Source organism: Terrapene carolina, unplaced genomic scaffold, assembly GCF_002925995.2.
Source record: "Terrapene carolina triunguis isolate 2854851 unplaced genomic scaffold, T_m_triunguis-2.0 Scaffold523, whole genome shotgun sequence".
Taxonomy (NCBI): Eukaryota; Metazoa; Chordata; order Testudines; family Emydidae; genus Terrapene; species Terrapene triunguis.
The window spans coordinates 251,889-268,773 of NW_020664874.1; the positions used below are offsets into that span (position 1 = coordinate 251,889).

General features: G+C 53.4%; 1 protein-coding gene across 2 annotated transcripts in view; it reads left to right on the forward strand.

The window, feature by feature from the left end:
• Positions 1–16,686, forward strand: part of HADHA (hydroxyacyl-CoA dehydrogenase trifunctional multienzyme complex subunit alpha) — a 35,523-nt gene extending 18,837 nt beyond the window's left edge. For both annotated transcript variants that reach the window (XM_026658919.1, XM_026658921.1), the window contains 10 exons: positions 783–892; positions 3,753–3,887; positions 4,324–4,495; positions 5,353–5,439; positions 9,533–9,673; positions 11,122–11,190; positions 12,654–12,849; positions 13,787–13,901; positions 14,612–14,757; positions 16,160–16,686. In XM_026658919.1, the coding sequence (XP_026514704.1) occupies positions 783–892; positions 3,753–3,887; positions 4,324–4,495; positions 5,353–5,439; positions 9,533–9,673; positions 11,122–11,190; positions 12,654–12,849; positions 13,787–13,901; positions 14,612–14,757; positions 16,160–16,305 (1,317 nt within the window). In that variant the 3' untranslated portion in view covers positions 16,306–16,686. The remainder of the gene's footprint in view (positions 1–782; positions 893–3,752; positions 3,888–4,323; positions 4,496–5,352; positions 5,440–9,532; positions 9,674–11,121; positions 11,191–12,653; positions 12,850–13,786; positions 13,902–14,611; positions 14,758–16,159) is intronic.
• Positions 16,687–16,885: the final 199 nt, after the last annotated feature.

The window sequence follows — 16,885 nt, forward strand, 5'->3', positions numbered from 1 at the left end:
GAACAACAAAATGAGCAGAAAGCAACAACTCAAGACAAGGGGTGGAGGAATAAAGCAGGACAGGAAACAGACTGACATCAAGTCCCTAGCAGGCACCCTCATTCATCACAAAGGAGGCACTGTCAGACAAAAGAGGAGAACGAGAGAAGTAGAAGGCCAGATTATATAGCCACTGATCTTCTAATCTATGAATATTGTGCCAAGGGGTGGAGGAAGCACATGCTCTTCAGAAGCCATAGATAATGCTAACTACAGGAAATCCTATCATTGAAAGAGCAGTCTTCTGCTTGTTCTTTTGGCAGCCCCAAGTGGGGGGAGGCCACTGGAACTTGATGGGTCACCACAGAGGCGCAGTGTTCTGTGGCTCTCAGGAGGTCACAGAAATCATAGAATCTCAGGGTTGGAAGGGACCTCAGGAGGTATCTAGTCCAACCCCCTGCTCAAAGTAGGACCAATCCCCAGACAGATTTTTACCCCAGTTCCCTAAATGGCCCCCTCAAGGATTGAACTCTCAACCCTGGGTTTAGCAGGCCAATGCTCAAACCACTGAGAGATCCCCCACCCCAAGAAAGGAAATCCCTTGTTCCTTTCTCCCTCTGGAGGTTTGGCTATTCTGTACTTTCACTATGGGTGGCAATACTCCACCTGTTTGCACAGCTCTAGAATGTCTGCACTGTTCTGGAATGCTAGCATATTCTTTTGTCCTGTTGTACATGCTAAAAATGCTGGAACTGTTGAATCCAGAGGCCAAAACGTCTGACTTCCTTTCCCACTTCATTCAGAAATTCGGTGAACTTGCAATGACTGCAGAATCCAAGGCGTTGACGGGCCTCTACCATGGGCAGGTGCAGTGCAAGAAGAACAAGTTTGGGGCACCAAAACAAGAGGTCAAGTAAGTGAAACACAGACTGGTTAAAAGATAGTAGTCAGAGCAGTAAAGAGAATCTTAGATCTATCCATACGCCTCTAGCCGGTAGGTTCCGACATGCAGGCCAGTTCTATTCAGCAGTGTGGCAAAAAGACAGTTCCAGTGTCCTCTGGAAGGTCTGACTTCTCACCAGCACGTAGAGTCTCCCCACTTGATGATACGTTTTTCTAGGTGAGCCTTGGCTGGGTTACTGCTGTCAGATAGAAATGTGTTCAGGCTGGGATCCGCCCTGAGGTTAACCAGCGTTCCTACTAGGAACTTTGTCTTCCCAGGGATCGTCTGCTGCTTGAATTGCATTGACTCTGACAAAGATCATGAAATTCGCACACAGATTCTTGTAACTTGCTCTTGTTTAACGTGTGCCTCCGGCTGCCTATTGGGTCAACTTTAGGCTGACCCCCTGCCCTAGACTCTGGGATTGAGCAAGATCCTTGGGGTGATGCAGTCTGTCATGCTGTCTGGAGTGGCTTACGACCATGAGTGCCAGGCTCAGGGCAGACTCAAGAAACGGCATGGATCCCAAACTGGTTGTGTTGTATACTTAGATTTCACCAACTGAGTAACAAGTGTGAACGTCTCAGACACTAGAACGGCCTTATAGCGAGCCATAGACAGTCCCCTTGCATATTCCAGTCTGTCTTGCCACCCAGGCAAGCTTGACTTGGTGAGAGATGGTCCCTTACACCAGAAATCACAGCGATAGTCACAGGTTACTCCCAGGCCCAAAGGACCAGTCACTTACCCCAGGTCACTTGTACTCTGATCTCAGACCAAAGACAACGCTTGCAGCCAATCTAGTCACAAACTAAAGGTTTATTAACTAGGAAAAAGAAATGAGTTATTTACAAGGTTAACGCAAGTAAACATACACAAATATGAGGTACAATCTTAAGTTCAAAAGGTAGAAGAAGCTTCTATTATATGCAAGCTTTTATGTCCTTTAGGGCTAAGCCAAGCCAAGCAGGTTGGGGATCTCTTGCTTATGTTTAAGAATCTTTGCCCTTCAGAGTCCAGACAGCTTAAAGTGACCAATTTCTCCTTAACAGACATTTTTATTCCCTCTCCTCTCCCCCCCCCCCCTTCAAGATGGGATGTGGGCTTGTGCTGTTTACCTCCTCAGTGGTGTGGGAGAAGCAATCAACAAAGTTCTCTGTCCACAATGGCTTGTCTAGTGTCTGTAGACCTTTTTTGTGGGGGGAGAGGATAACACCTCTTGTAGTAAACTGCTTGGTAATGCTTCTCCCCTGACTGGGGGGAATCGACAGTCTTGACAAACATTTTTATATTACATGTACAATGCGTGTATTAACATTCCATGAAGTCTAAGCCCATCCTTAGAACTCTAATATCTATTTTTAACAATACTAACCCAAGTGAGCCAGACTGTAGAGCCCCGCTTGGACTAGTGTAGAGTCCTGCAGCAGGACTGGGATCCCGTGGGATCCGCTACCAGAATAGTGGAAGCAGGATTTAAAAGTCCCGCGCAGACTCCACCAAACTGGATGCACTTGTCAGTGTTCAGTGAGGCCTGGGGGCCTTGGCATGAGCTGGTACCTTGGCTGCCAGCCTCTCACTCCCCTGCAGTTTGCAGGTCATTTCCTTGAGCACTTTCCTTAGCCAGTGGCCCTGTTGATGCTTGGCAGGCCTCCTGCTTCTGAGCTACTTCAATATTTGGGTTCGTTTGTCTTTTTGGTTTTTTTGGTGGTTTTTTTTTTTGGCCTGCCTAATTATACTTTTCCACTTGACTTGCCAGAGTTTGTTCCCTTTTATTTTCCTCAGTAGGATTTGACTTCCAATTGTTAAAGGGAGTCTTTTTGCCTCTAACTGCTCTGTTTAGCCATGGTGGCATTTTTTTGGTCCTCTGTTTGTGTCGTGTCCCTCCCCCCCCCCCCTCCCCCTTTTTGAAGTTAATTGCTATTGTGGAGAGTTTCTTTGGAATTTCTTTTCTCCTACCCCCCACCCAGGGTGTGAAATTTAATTACATTATGGTCGCTATTATCGAGTGGGCCAGCTATATTCACCCCTTGGGTCAGCTCCTGTGCTCCACTTAGATCTAAATCAAGACTTGCCTCTCCCCACGTGAGTGGGGTTCCAGGACCAGCTGCTCCAAGAAGCAATCATTAATGGTGGCTAGAAATGAGTGTGTTTGGCATAGGGGTGTTCGGCACCGTCACTGAGGATTATATAATCGTGTGGGACACCTTGGCCCCCAAGGGTCGTACGCTGGGTGAATACAAGATCCCTTGCTGTGCAGCCCTCAACTCGGCTGGCAACGTAACTGCAGGAGCTGCAGCCCTGAGGCCGAAGTCTCTTTTAAGGGCCCCCCTCTCTCTGATTCTGGGTTGTTGTGTGGATTCCGAGGTGTCTTAGCTTATGGCATGTATCAGGCAGTAGTTACAGTGAGGACGTGACTGGCTGTGGCATCAGCTAAAGAATGTGCGGCAGTCTGGCATACAGGGCTTAGGCGATCTGAATGCCAAAGGGCCTTCCAGTCACACAGAGGAAGCTAAATGGACAGCAGCCCTCCGAGTAGTCCCTGCGAGCCTTCCTCCTATTACTCTGCAGTGAGGTTTTGGGGGGCGTCTTTGCCTAGGGAGAGAAAATCAAGATGGCAGGTAATTCTCTCTGGTGTAGAATAGCAGAGCAGTGCTCGTTCCCTGCACCTGGGACGGCTTCTGACGAGAAACCCCATCAGATCCTTGTATTATGCGTGCTCCCCAGTCAGGCAATACTCAAGTGTAGGATTTACCTCTGGGGGTTTTGTTTTGTCATGCATCTCACAAATGAAAGCAGATCGCTAATGTGTCCTCCCCTTTCGCTGCAGGACCCTGGCTGTGCTGGGAGCAGGGCTGATGGGAGCTGGGATTGCCCAGGTGTCTGTGGATAAGGGGCTGACGACCATTCTGAAGGATACGACGCTGCAGGGTCTAGGCAAGGGACAGCAGCAGGTCTTCAAAGGGTACGTGAGCTGCAAACAAGCAGGGCTGGGTTGGATGGTGCCTCCTTTAGGCCAAGTACTGCTGTCTTTGCAAACTGAGTCGGGATGATTGACACATCCACTCCCTGGAAGCCTGCTGCGTGTGAAGGGGCCTCTCCCATCCCCAGGGCAGAGTGGGGTGTTTGCTCCTACAACGACCCCACGCAGGACAAGAAGAACACTGCTAGTTCGGGGGGGGGGCGTGATTGAGCAAAGGAGTTAAAAGGCTGGCTTGGCATGAGCATCCCACATGCTGCCCTGATCATGCCTTGGCATTCCTGCTTCCCCAGGCGTGTTCCTTGTGCCTGGCCCCCGCTGGCTGGGCGGGAGGGATTGACACCCAGGGTACGCTGTGCACTGCTAGTGCTTGTATTTGCTCCGCTGGCCCTGCTCTGACCAAGCTCCTCCTCCTCTCCAGGCTGAATGACAAAGTGAAGAAGAAGAACCTGACCTCTTTTGAGAGGGACACGATTCTCAGTAACATGACGGGGCAGCTGGATTACAAGGGCTTTGACAAGGCCGACATGGTGATCGAAGCTGTGTTTGAGGACCTCAGCATCAAACACAAAGTGCTGAAGGAGGTGGAAGCGGTGAGTTTTCCCGTCTCCAGACAGCTTCCAACCAGCCTGTGGTACGTGTACGGCAGAGCCTGCTCCACCCTCTCCATATCCCTACCAGGGCTGCTCTGTTTGATGCCTGGAGGAGGTTACTCTTCGCTAGCTAACTTCAGTGCAGGGGAGGGCTGCAGACCGGTCTCCCTGTTCTGTCTCGCCAGTTCTCTTGGCAGGATTGTGCCTGCTGTTGTCTGGCTTTCCACCTCCTTCTGGGACTTGCTGAAAAGTCTTTCTTAGGGGTTTGAAGTGCAAATGGGGCATCTCAACTACCCCATCACTCCTTAATCCCTTGTTTACTGCCTCATACAAACTTGCTGCTTCCCTGCTTGATGTTCATTGCCACCAGACTAGTGGGCTTCAGCAAATTACTCTATTTGTGTGAAAGGAACTGGTCTCTGTTCCTGCATGGTGCCCACTGCAGTGGCAGCTGATCACCTGATTGGGGTGTGTTGGCAGAGCCCTGCAGGCCCAGGACTGGAATAGTTTTGTCGAATTGCAGGAGCAATGCGTTTGGAGGAGGAAGTCTGGTGTTGGCAGTCCCAGCTCGGAGCTGGAAGTGAGATCTGGCTTTGCCACTGACTCGGAGTTGCTGAACATCTCTGGCTTCAGTTTCCATACCTGTAAAACTATCCTACCTAATGGGGTGTTGTGAGGATCCATTCACTGTCTTCTTAAAGAGCTTTCAGATCCTTTGGGGAAGGGTGCTAGAAATGCACAGTGGTACTAGGAGTCCTGAAAGGACTGCTGAAGCCTTGAGTCCAAACTACCTGCCGCAAAGTGTCGCTTGCGATGCTTGTACACCTTGTTTATGGTGCCTGTTCTTGTTTCCCTAGGTGGTCCCTCCTCACTGTATCTTTGCCAGTAACACATCTGCTCTCCCAATCAGTCAAATTGCTGCTGCTAGCAAAAGGCCAGAAAAGGTGAGTACCAGAGTCCCTCCCGCAGTTCAAACGTAGCGGCTTGGGACAGAGCTGTGAATGCCAGTGGGATGTGCCTTTCAATTTTGGTGTGCTGTTGGAGACGGGCAGTCATGGAGAGGTGGGACTGCTCATTACATGTTTGGAACAGCGCAACGTGAGCTCCCAAGGGCAGTGCTTTGTGTTACCTTTTTTCACCAACCTGTGGATACTGGGGAGGGAGTAGTGGGGAGCTGACTTTTTGTGCATTGGTGAGATAGGTACTGGAATGCTGCCTCCAGTTCTGGTGTCAACACTTGAAAACCTATGTTGGAAAATCGGAGAGGGGGTTAAAAAGAGCCACAAAACTGATTTGAGGGTGGGAAAAAATGTCTTAACATGATTTAGAGTCCATCCATTTAGCTTATCAAAGACTGCGGTGCCTTGCTTAGTGTGTAAGTACCTTCACAGGGAGAAAATACCAGGTACTAAAGGGCCATTTAAGAACATAAAATAAAAAGAGCCATACTGGGTCAGACCAAAGGTCCATCGAGCCCAGTATCCTGTCTACTGACAGTGGCCAATGCCAGGTGCCCCAGAGGGAATGAACAGAACAGGGCAATCGAGTGACCCATCCCCTGTTATCAGTCGCAGCTTCTGGCAGTCAGAGGCTTAGGGACACCTGGAGCATGGGGTTGCATCCCTGACCATCTTGGCTAATTGATGGACCTATCCTTCAGAGGGACTGAGGGCAGTGGGGACTGTGGGAGAAAGGAGCCCTTGCTGAATTGCAGGAGAGAGCACGCTCTGAGGGCATGTATTGACCATGGTCCAAGGACCAAAGTGATGAGCTGCTTAAATCTAACTGGCTCAAATGGTTTCAGCTGGTTCCCTTGCTTCCTGGGGGCTCACAGTCCTTTCCGAGCAATGGAGGAATTCCCATTATGTTGGGTCAGGTGACAAGGATGTTACCCCGTCAGTGGTAGCGGGCTCACCAGCTCAGCCTGTGGCGGATCTGGGGACATGGCGAGGGGAGTTCCCCTCGAGGCCTGAGCTGAATGAGCCGTCTGTACCAAGAGTAATTCCTCTCCTCCATTCTCAGTTATACTTATCACAGTAACAGCTCATCTGAAATGCAGATTGTTCATTCAAACTTGCAAATGAGCTTCCGCCTCCACTTCCTCTTGCTGGATAAATTGCCCGTGTAATGATGCTTTATGGAAAACCAATAGGAAATCAGTTAACTAATTAACACACTTGAATTAGTGTTGCGGTCTGCAGCTCTCATATAAGGTGCCTCTGTCCTAGGCAGATGTTAGTGCTAAGTGTAGCTTCCAGTGGGCACGAAGGTGACAGCCTGATTACATGACTGCATTAGTCAAATAGGCCACAGAACTGAATTAGCTAAACTTAAACGATGTTCCTGTGGGAGGGTTGCACTTACCTCTAATTAGTGTCTGGAAAGGAACCGATTTGCACTTAAATTCAGATCATCACTGTAGCAACTACAGAAAACACAGTCTACAGCACAGGGAATTCACTCAGCATCTGGTGGTTCTTTATAACCACTGCTGTCGTGTTTTTTCCATTTCCAAAGCAGTGAACAGACATTAGTCCCTTCACCCGTCTCCCCCAGTGAGATGGTAGGTATGTACATAGCCTTGCTTTACAGAGGGGAAGGTAGCAGAGAGGTCGTGTGACTTGCCCAATGGCTGAGCTGAGATTAGAGTAGAGAGGATAGGTCCATCAATGGCTATTAAATTCACGGTCCGTTTTGGTCAATTTCACAGTCATAGGATTTTAAAAATCGTAAATTTCACGATTTCAGCTATTTAAATCTGAAATTTCACGCTGTGGCAATTGTAGGGCCCTGACCCAAAAAGGAGTTGTGCAGGGGGTTGCGAGGTTATTGTAGGGGGGGGCGTTGCAGTACTGCTACCCTTACATCTGTGCTGCTGCTGCCTTCGGAGCTGAGCAGCTGGAGAGTGGCAACTGCTGGCCGGTAGCCAGCTCTGAAGGCAGAGCCGCCACCAGCAGCAGCGCAGAAGTAAGGACGGCAGGTATGGTATTGCCACCCTTACTTCTGTGCTGCTGCTGCCTTCAGAGCTGGGCCCTCAGTCAGCAGCTGCCACTCTCCAGCTGCCCAGCTCTGAAGGCAGCGCAGAAGTAAGGGTGGCAATACCACGACCCCCCTAAAATAACCTTGCAACCCCCCTTTGGGTCAGGATGCCCATTTGGAGAAACGCTGGTTTTCCTCCGTGAAATCTGTATAGTATACGGTAAAAGCACACAAAAGACCAGATTTCACAGGGAGGATACCAGATTTCACGGTTCATGATGCATTTTTCATAGCCATGGTTTTGGTAGGGCCCCAGCTATTAGCCAAGTTGGTCAGGGACACAACCCCATGCTCCGGGTGTCCGTAAGCCTCTGACTGCCAGACATGAGGACTGGACAAAAGGAGCTGGATTGCTTGATAATTGCCCTGATCAGTTCATTCCCGCTGAAGCATCTGGCAACAGCCACTGTCTGAAGACTAGATGGACCATTGATCTGACCCAGTATGGCTGCTCTTATGTTCAGAGGATAAAGATTCCTGCTTCCAAGCGCCATGTTCAATCCACTAACCTGCTGCCTCCAGACTGTGCGAAACGCTGATGTCCTTTTTCTTTCAAACCCTGGCTTGTTAGGGAGTTGTATATTAGCTTAAAAAAAGCCAAGCTTGATTCCTGTGCGAGAATGAAAATGTACCTTTTGAAGTGATATTTTGGTCAGTACTTGGCCACTGAAGTTAAGATTACAAAAGAACATCTCCATTCTGACAGCTCAAAGGCTGAGATTTTTCCCTCCTGTTAAGTTTCCTAGAACTTTCAACCAAAGTAGGGACCCTATCCTTGGTGTAACAAACAAATACAACTCTGCTTCCAGGCCACCACTTCAAATTATAGAATATCAGGGTTGGAAGGGATCTCAGGAGGTATCTAGTCCAACCCGCTGCTCAAAGCAGGACCAATCCCCAGACAGATTTTTGCCCCAGATCCCTAAATGGCCCCTCAAGGATTGAACTCACAACCCTGGGTTTAGCAGGCACCACTGAGCTATCCTTCCCTCTAAGATTTTAGTAGCAACTGAAAGCTTCTGTCTAAAACTAGTCTGTATCCCTATGGAAAACTGCACACCTGAAAACCACTATAAAAACCAAACTTCCAGAAAAGCCTCTACAGAGCATTATACAGCCTGTTCCCGGTTCCTTCGCTGGGATCTGTGGGCAACAGGGTTGCAGCGCCTCCAGAGAACTGGATGAATCCAGCCCCACCTCGCTGTCCAGGGGTGGTGGTTGTAAGTGCTCAACACGTCTGAAAAATCCTTCCTGGGGAGTGTTGAGATGGGCACCAAGGTCAGTGGCTACTTCTGAAAAGTTTGGCCTTGGTGGCCACCATGTTCCTGTACTAGCCCTGATCACATGTCTCAAACCCTTCTGCCTGCCCTGGCGCAGCTGGCACCGTTTTAGACCTGGGGTGGTAGGTAGGAAACACATTGGTGACGTTGGGCGATTGGATCAGCGCACGCACATCTGGAAGCAGCATAGTTACTGTGTGGCTGGTCTCACACAGCTACCCTCAGTCAGCAGGACACATTGAATCCAACAGGAGTTTGTCACTGGTTACATTACGTTCACTATCATGGTGGGCTGATGGAGTGATTACTTCATCTTCCTGGCTCTACATTCGTAGCATTTTTCAACTTGGGTCTTCACATGAACTCACTCAGCCTTTGGAAAAGGTTCTGTCTCCTCCCCAAATGCAGTGAGTCAGCCCATTCACACCACCAGTCCGCTCCTGAGAGGTACCTGGGAACCTCTGAGCGTAGCTGACCTGCAGTGGTTGGAGGACGGTTGTATGGACATACGGAGGTAGTTGACACAAGCCAGCTGACCACCTGCAGGAAAAAAATAGGGTCGAATTAAGCCCTTAGCTACATTGTTAAGCCTTGAAATGGTTCAGTTCCCTAGTACGGACCTGCTTGTGATTTCCCCGTCGAGCTGTGTCCAAAGAGCTGAAAAGCCCGGTCTCTGCCTTATTTTCTGTATGCTAAGCCCTTACGCCCTTCCCGGCAGGTGATCGGCATGCACTACTTCTCCCCAGTGGACAAGATGCAGCTGCTAGAAATTATCACCACGGACAAGACCTCCCAGGACACAGCTGCCTCCGCTGTAGCTGTCGGACTCAAGCAAGGCAAGATCATCATTGTAGTCAAGGTAAAGTACTCTTGCTCGAGATCCTGGCATGTCCTGAAACCGCTGACAGTGCCCAAGATGGCAGCTGGATGAACCAAGAGGTTAAACAGGAGTGTGAAAGTCTTTTGGACTTGCTAGGTGGGGGAGGGGTTTGAGTTTCTCCACTACTAAAGGTTGAGGCGCTCAGGAATTGGACTAGGCTGGTATTAAAGCAGCAGGCCTGAAATGCACTGGAGCTGTTCACTAGTGCAGAGAACCCAAATGTGGAGGCTGGGGTGAACTAGAGTACAGGAGGGGTCCACCCTCCAGCCGCCCCCTTTGCAGCAGCCATGAAGGTCTGGGTAGGTTGGGGAAGAGTGCTCCATTTTTCCTGCTCTTGGAGGGCTGGGGGCTGCAAATGAATCAAACGCCTTGCTGGAGGCTGCTACCAAAAGTGGGACCCTGAGCAGGGACTGGTGCCTGGGTCAAAATCTCGCTGCCGCTCCTCGTCCCAAGAGCTGCAGGCAGGGTGGGTTTGCTGCTGTCGGGAGGTTACCCTGATCTAGCTGCTTAAGACGACACACATCCCTGGGCGTAGGGCTGAGGGAAGTGGGAGCAGATCTGGACTAACATGGAGGAGGTAGAGCCTGGTGCAGGGACAGTGTCACACGGAAGAGGAAACCGTGCCATGACCTGTGGGGAGAGGGCAGTGAAGCCAGAGCTGAAGTGTGCCGGCACCACCCCGGTTAAGGGATTCCTAAATGACTGACCGTGCCCTCGAATCCGAACACCGCTGTTGTTCCTCTGAATTACAGGGGTGGCTTTCCTAGGGTGTGACCTGGGTAGTAGGCTAAGTCTGGGACTAGCAAGAGTTGGATCCATTTGTCAAACCCTGCGCCTTGTCACTCCCACTTCCATTAGAGTAGGGGGCTGGGACTCTGAGCCGGACTGGTCTGCACTTGGTGGTAATCCTCTGCCTTGACCATTAGTCTCTGGAGAACACTCCCCCTTTTCTCTGAGTGAGTGTTAATCTGCTTCCCCTGCCCGCTCCTGCTGGGGCAGTTAGTGTGCGAGGTCACATCCCTTCCTATTAGTCGCCCCTGGCACAGACCTGTGAATTCCACCTCGCTGAGCGCAACCTTGTACAGAACGGACCCTGCGGCTGAGCGCTGCAGAGCTGGGGCGGTGACTCTGCCAGCTCCAGAGGTCTGTGGACACTATTGTATGACACACATTTCAAAAACTTAGCAGGAAGCAGACGTGTGAGGAGCTTCCCACATTCCTGTATCTTCCACTCAGGTCAAAACAAGCCATTCTAGGAGTTGATGATAGAGTGCTGGAAATCCTGGGCGATTCAGTGTCTCTGCATTCTAGGGCTCTGAAATCTAGCTCAGGAAGCAGTCCTTGCAGTTTTTAAGTAGGCAGGGGGTCCTTGGTCTTGCAGGGCTTCTGACGCTAACCTGCCTTGCTGTCCCATTTGCCTCTCCCAGGATGGACCAGGTTTCTACACCACCAGATGTCTGGGGCCAATGCTGGCCGAAGTGGTCAGAGTTCTCCAGGTGTGTATTGGAACCAAGTGTGCTGCTGGAAAGCACCGGGGTACAGAGAAGCTGCCAAGTGTTAAAGTAGATGAGATTCTCCTGCTTCTGCCTACAAAGTCAGGCTGGCCCAGAGCCCAGCCGTGTCCTAGAAGGGTGTATATAGAAAAACTCCTCACTGGGTCTCCCGTCTCCCAGACTGGGCAGACCACTACAGCCCCAGTGCTGGTAGAAGATAGGACTCTGTGGTTCCTCTTCCCACCCCCCCCCCCCGCCCCCCCGGTGTCTGTTTTGGAAGGATGAGAATGTGCCCACCAAACCACAGATCCCAGCCAGCCGAGCGGCTTGTGGGATTGTTCTAAAGAGGAAGTGGGGAAGGATGGAAAGCGGTACATCATTACTGTCTTGCCATCTTGTCCTCGGGTATCGAGTTCAGACCCAAAGCTTGACCCTTGATCATCTGAGTGAGCTCCATTTCCATGACCCTGCGCCTGGCCAGCGTGCTGGGTTATTGGCTGAACGTGCGTCCAGCCGCAGGGGTCGCCTACCCAGGAACCCCCAGGCAGCTCAGTTGGTGCCACGCTGTAGTTGAACTTGTGTAGAACGTTTGGGAACTCCCAAGCTGCTGTTCCCCCAGTTCATCAACCGGGGATTTGCCTGGAAGAGAAGTGGTGGAACTTTCCCGCCCGCAGTCCCCTCTGAGCCCTGACCCAGTGGTGCTGTCTGCTGTTAAACTTCGCACATGAAAGAGCAAGTCACTTAACCGCTTCCCCACCTATCCGAGAGGGACAGCTGCTGCTTGGAGGGTTGGGAGTTAATGCAGACCTCGCAAAGCACTTTGAACTCACTGGCTGGAAGAGCCTAGTGAAGGGCAGAGTTATACAGCAAGGGGCAGAATAGACCTCAGCCTGGGCAGGAGGAAAGGAGTGGCCAAAATGTCTCCTGACTGGAGCAAGGGTTTGAGTTGGGAGAGTAGCAGGTTCTAATCTCATCTCTAGCACTGCCTTGATAGAAGGCCTTGGCAAGCTGGTTATCTTCTGCCTCAGTTTCCCCATTGGTGTAATGGGGGGTGCTTGCCCATCTGTGTAAAGCCTGGAGATCACTGGGTGGAACAAAAGTGCAAAGGTCTTTACGAAGGTTTAGGAGCCTACACTCGGGCCGTAAGTTCTTTGGGGCTGGGACGGGCACCTTAGCACAATGGGGGCAGAGTCCAGGACATGGGCTCCCCCCTCACCGAAGGAATCTTCTGCCTGGGAGCAGCCTTGTGGCTGGCCATCCCCAGCTACTGACAGACCTCCTTGGCTTGTGCAGTTCCTGAAGCCATTTGCCCAGCTCCCTAGCAGGGTGTTGAAGCCAATGGCCAGAAGCTGTGATATACCAGCAGGGACTAGGCCTTCACTGTCACTGGGGCCCACGTGGGGCCGGGCTCTGCATCTCCACAGGCCCAAGTGCTCATAGGGCTTCCCCCTCTCTGCCCCCTGCAGGAAGGCTTTGACCCCCGGAAAGTGGATGCCCTTTCCACAGGGTTCGGCTTTCCCGTGGGTGCCGCCACCCTGATCGACGAAGTGGGCGTGGACGTGGCTGCGCACGTGGCGGAGGATCTCGGCAAGGCCTTTGGCCAGCGCTTTGGGGGCGGGAACGTGGAGCTGCTCAAACGCATGGTAGAGAAGGGCTTTTTAGGTGAGTGGCCCCAGAACGCTTGAGCTGGGCTGTTCCGTGCCAGCCCCTCCTCCCTCTTGGTCCCTGGGCTGGGCTCCCGGCAGCCGCCTCACACTTGTGCTCGAGCCCACAGAAGCTGTTCCCATTGTTCCCTGGGACGCAGCGTTCCCTGCTGGACGGGGCTTGAGCCCTTCCAAGTCGTGGCCTGATGAGACCATTATTGACCGCCTGCTCCTGGGATGGGCTTCAGCTCCAGCCCCCTAGAGCCGCATGAGATGCAACTGTGACAAAGCCACTGCTGGCCACTAGAGGCCACTGTTCCTCAAATGTGCCGACTGCTCCACAGGGGAGTGTTGCATGCTGGGACCTGTAGTCTGTGTGGGCTACGTCTTTGTATTAAGGATGAAGACAGCTGCATTGTAGATATGGACTGCGATTGGCCAACAGGCTGCACTTGGGTCACTCGGGTCTTAATTTTGGGATGTCTCCTGTCCCCAGCAGGGCCCTGCTCTTAAGCATTGATGAGATGCAAACTCTGGGCAGGATCTGCTGTCTGGAGAGCTGTGGAAGCCAGTCACCCCACCTCTCCTCTGCCTCAAAGCATCTCCAAGGCTCAGACCAGTGGAGACTGGCAGTGCTGGCTGCTTCTTGGCGAGGCCCAGCAGATCTGCTTGACCACCCTTCCTCTGATCACCTGCCCCTTCCCTCTGTACATGAACTGTTCCCCTGTCTCCAGGGGGCTGAGATCGACAGCCTCCTCCCTTCACTGCAGTGCCAAGAAGCTGCTCCCAGGTGCCATTTGAGCGTGGGGGTAGCCTCTCGTCCCACAGGTACCTGCTGCTTGTGCCGGCAGAGACGCACGTACCAGGTTAGCAGTCCGTATGGCCCAGGCAACCCAGGGGATCAGTGGCAGTTGGGGGCAGCTCAGCCAGTGACTGACATCCCCCCTTCCTGGCAGGCCGCAAGGCAGGGAAGGGTTTCTACGTGTACCAGCAAGGCGTGAAGAACAGGAGCGTGAACTCCAGCATGGATGAGATCTTGGCACAGTTCAAGGTGCCCTCCAGGCCCGAGGTGTAAGTAGATGGCGTCCGAACCCAAAAGGGTTGTGTGTGTGGGGCGGGGGGGGGACAGCATGGGGTGGCTCTGGGCATCCCAGCCTCTCCCAGCACTGATGCATCTTCTGTAGCCTGCTGCTGACAAACCCTCTGTGGGCACTGTCACAAGGGCTGTGCTGGGCCTCCAAGTAGAGCAGCCCCGGGAGCTGGCACTGGTCCCTCAGACTAGCTGATCTCCAGTTTAATTGGCCATCCCTCACCTCTAGGGTGCTGGGGGTCACTGGCAGCTGCTGGTAGCACAAGACACTGGGGGTCTTCGTGTGGAATGCCCACTGCGGGAGGGGGGGGGGGTTGTACTACAATGGACACTGGTACTGTGCCTCGGGAGACAGTCCCCCCAGGACTTGGTGGGGATCCGTATGGTCCCCTGCCCCTCCAGCTAGGATCAGCTACGTGCTGAAATCAGATCTGTCGCATGGCCTGACATGTCTCCTATAGTTGCCCCAGTGTGAGGCCTGACAGATCTCTGCCTTATCGTGGGGGTCCCTGGCTGAGTATCAGACTGGTCCTCGCTGCCTCCTCCGGTCAGAAGGCAGGTCCTAATGCCACTCCACCAGCTGTGGCTTCCTCTGGCCCTGCCCCCCACCCCTGCGTGCTCTTGGCTGGTTCTCGAGGCCTGGGCCCCAGGCTGCCCCGCCCATGGTCTGAGTAACGTGGCTCTGTTCCAGCTGCACCGACGAGGACATCCAGCTGCGCTTGGTGACGCGGTTTGTGAACGAGGCGGCCATGTGCCTGCAGGAAGGGATCCTGAGTAACCCGGTGGAAGGAGACGTGGGGGCTGTGTTCGGCCTGGGCTTCCCGCCGTGTCTGGGAGGTGAGTGGCTTCCCCCAGCTGCCTGACTGAGTAGGGAACTGGACTAAGCTGTGCTGGCAGTAACGCTGGGTCCACGCTAGGAGCGCTTGGGTATGGCAGAGCAGTATCGCGGCAGTCCTGGCCTACGGCTTAGTCTGTGCTACGCAGCTATGGGGACTAGAAGTGCATCTAATCACCGCCTAGCCAGGGGTCTGTGCTGGCAGAACGCTCTGGCTAGGTGCAGCTGCCCACAGAAGTGTTTGTCCATGTAGCGTCCTTCAGGGAGGTGGTGTAGCTCTGCTGGCCAGAGAACTCCTCCGCTGTCACCACTAGGGGGCTCTGCCGGCATAGCTATGCCAGCCAAGACTGCAGTATGGACAGGACCCGAGTCACAAGTGCCTGTGTGCATTCGCCCTCCAGTGTGCGGAGTCCTGGGACTGTCGTGAGAGTGAAGCTGTGCACGGGGAGTGTTGATAGCATAGGCAGGAGCCAGGCACTACTAGCCCCTGGCTTGAGCACTGAACTAGTCTTCCGAGAAACCCGGCGGTGTGTGGGGCAGCGTGGCTCGCCGCGGGGCAGTTGTCTAGAACGCCATCACGCTGCACCTCCCCAAGCATGCCAGGGCCGGGGCTGGGCAGGGGGCTACCGAAACCAGAGTCACGGCTGCAGATACAAGGGACCCCCGTCATGTCACGTAAACTGACCACAGGCCGTGTCTGGGGGGGGGAGCCTGCAGCTGATGTTAATATGGAATTCCCCACACGGCTGGGCTTGGCGCCCGGCCTATGGCCCAGTCTAGCTATTCCCCTGGCTCATGGGGTTCAAACACTACCCCGCCCCTTAAATCTTAGGGTACGTCCCCTGGCCTGGGGGCCCTGCAGCTCAGCGGTGAGGTGGCTGTGCGTGAGTCCAGGCCTGCCCTGCGCACAGCGAAGCCCCTCGCTGTCAGTGGGGGCAAGTGCTGGCAGCCGGTGTCTCTGCTCCCCTTCCAGCTGCCATGTCCCGGCTGAGCACAGCAGGACACTTGGCTCCAATGTGCAGCAGTTTGCTCCTTGAAAGTGTCCCTGGCCTTGATTGTGAACGTTAAAAGGCCCCTGAGCACAGCTGAGATTGTCCTAAAAGTAACGGTGGCAGCAGCTTTTACGTCCATTACACCGCCACCACCACTGGAACTGCTTAGTCAGCCGGGCAGCGCGGGATGCAGGGGCTTGCCTAACCCTAGCCAGCCGCTCAGCCAAGCTCACTGCTCGGGGGGGGCCCTCCATACACAGCAAAGCTCAGCCTGAAATCCAGGGGCATTTCCTCTGGGCTCGAGTCCAGCGTGTTTGCCCGTCTCCCGGGCTGGGCACAGCTCTCCTGCAGGCTCTCGAGTGGTGCCCTCTCGCCCAGTCTCCCCCGCTGACTAGCCCCGTGTTCTGTGCAGGCCCTTTCAGATACGCAGACTCGGTCGGAGCCAAGCAGCTGGTGGACAAGCTGCGGAAGTACGAGGCCGTCTACGGAAACCAGTTCACGCCGTGCCAGCTGCTTCTGGATCACGCCAACGACGCGAGCAAGAAATTCCACCACTGAACGTGTCCACGTGCCTCCAGCCATAGATGCACTCGCAGCTAGAGCCCGGGGAGAGCCTGCTCCAGCCAAGCTGCTCCATTCTGTCCGATTCTCTCAAAGCCGCGGGGCTGGGGGGCAGTGAACTCTGGAGGTTTGTAGCCCTTTAAGTGCCTTAGCAGCTATTGGGTCTCAGGCGCTCGCTCTCCCACTCGTCCCTGGCTGGTTGGATGTTGCGCCTCCCGTTTGAAGCTGGAAGAGGGGTTTTGTGTTGTCTCCGCCCAGTGCACCGTGCCCTCCAGAGCCTCCGTCCAGCAGGCGTTAGCCACCTGGCCGTGCCCAGCGCAGCTGCTCCCTGCCACGGTTCATGGCAAATGTTTAACAATAAACCACCGATCTCTTGTTTGTGGCCTCTCCCTGCTTAATCCTGTCTCGGGCCCTCCCGTGCCGAGGGCTGGAGCCTCTCGGGGGTGGAAATAAAGCACTCAGTGACTCCTCCAGCGTGTCCAGCCGTACGGGACAACCTGCTTTCTCTGGCGGTTTGCTGAGCCGTGGGCTGCTGACAAAGGGGGGCCTGGTGTTAATGGAGATGGGGGGGGGGGGG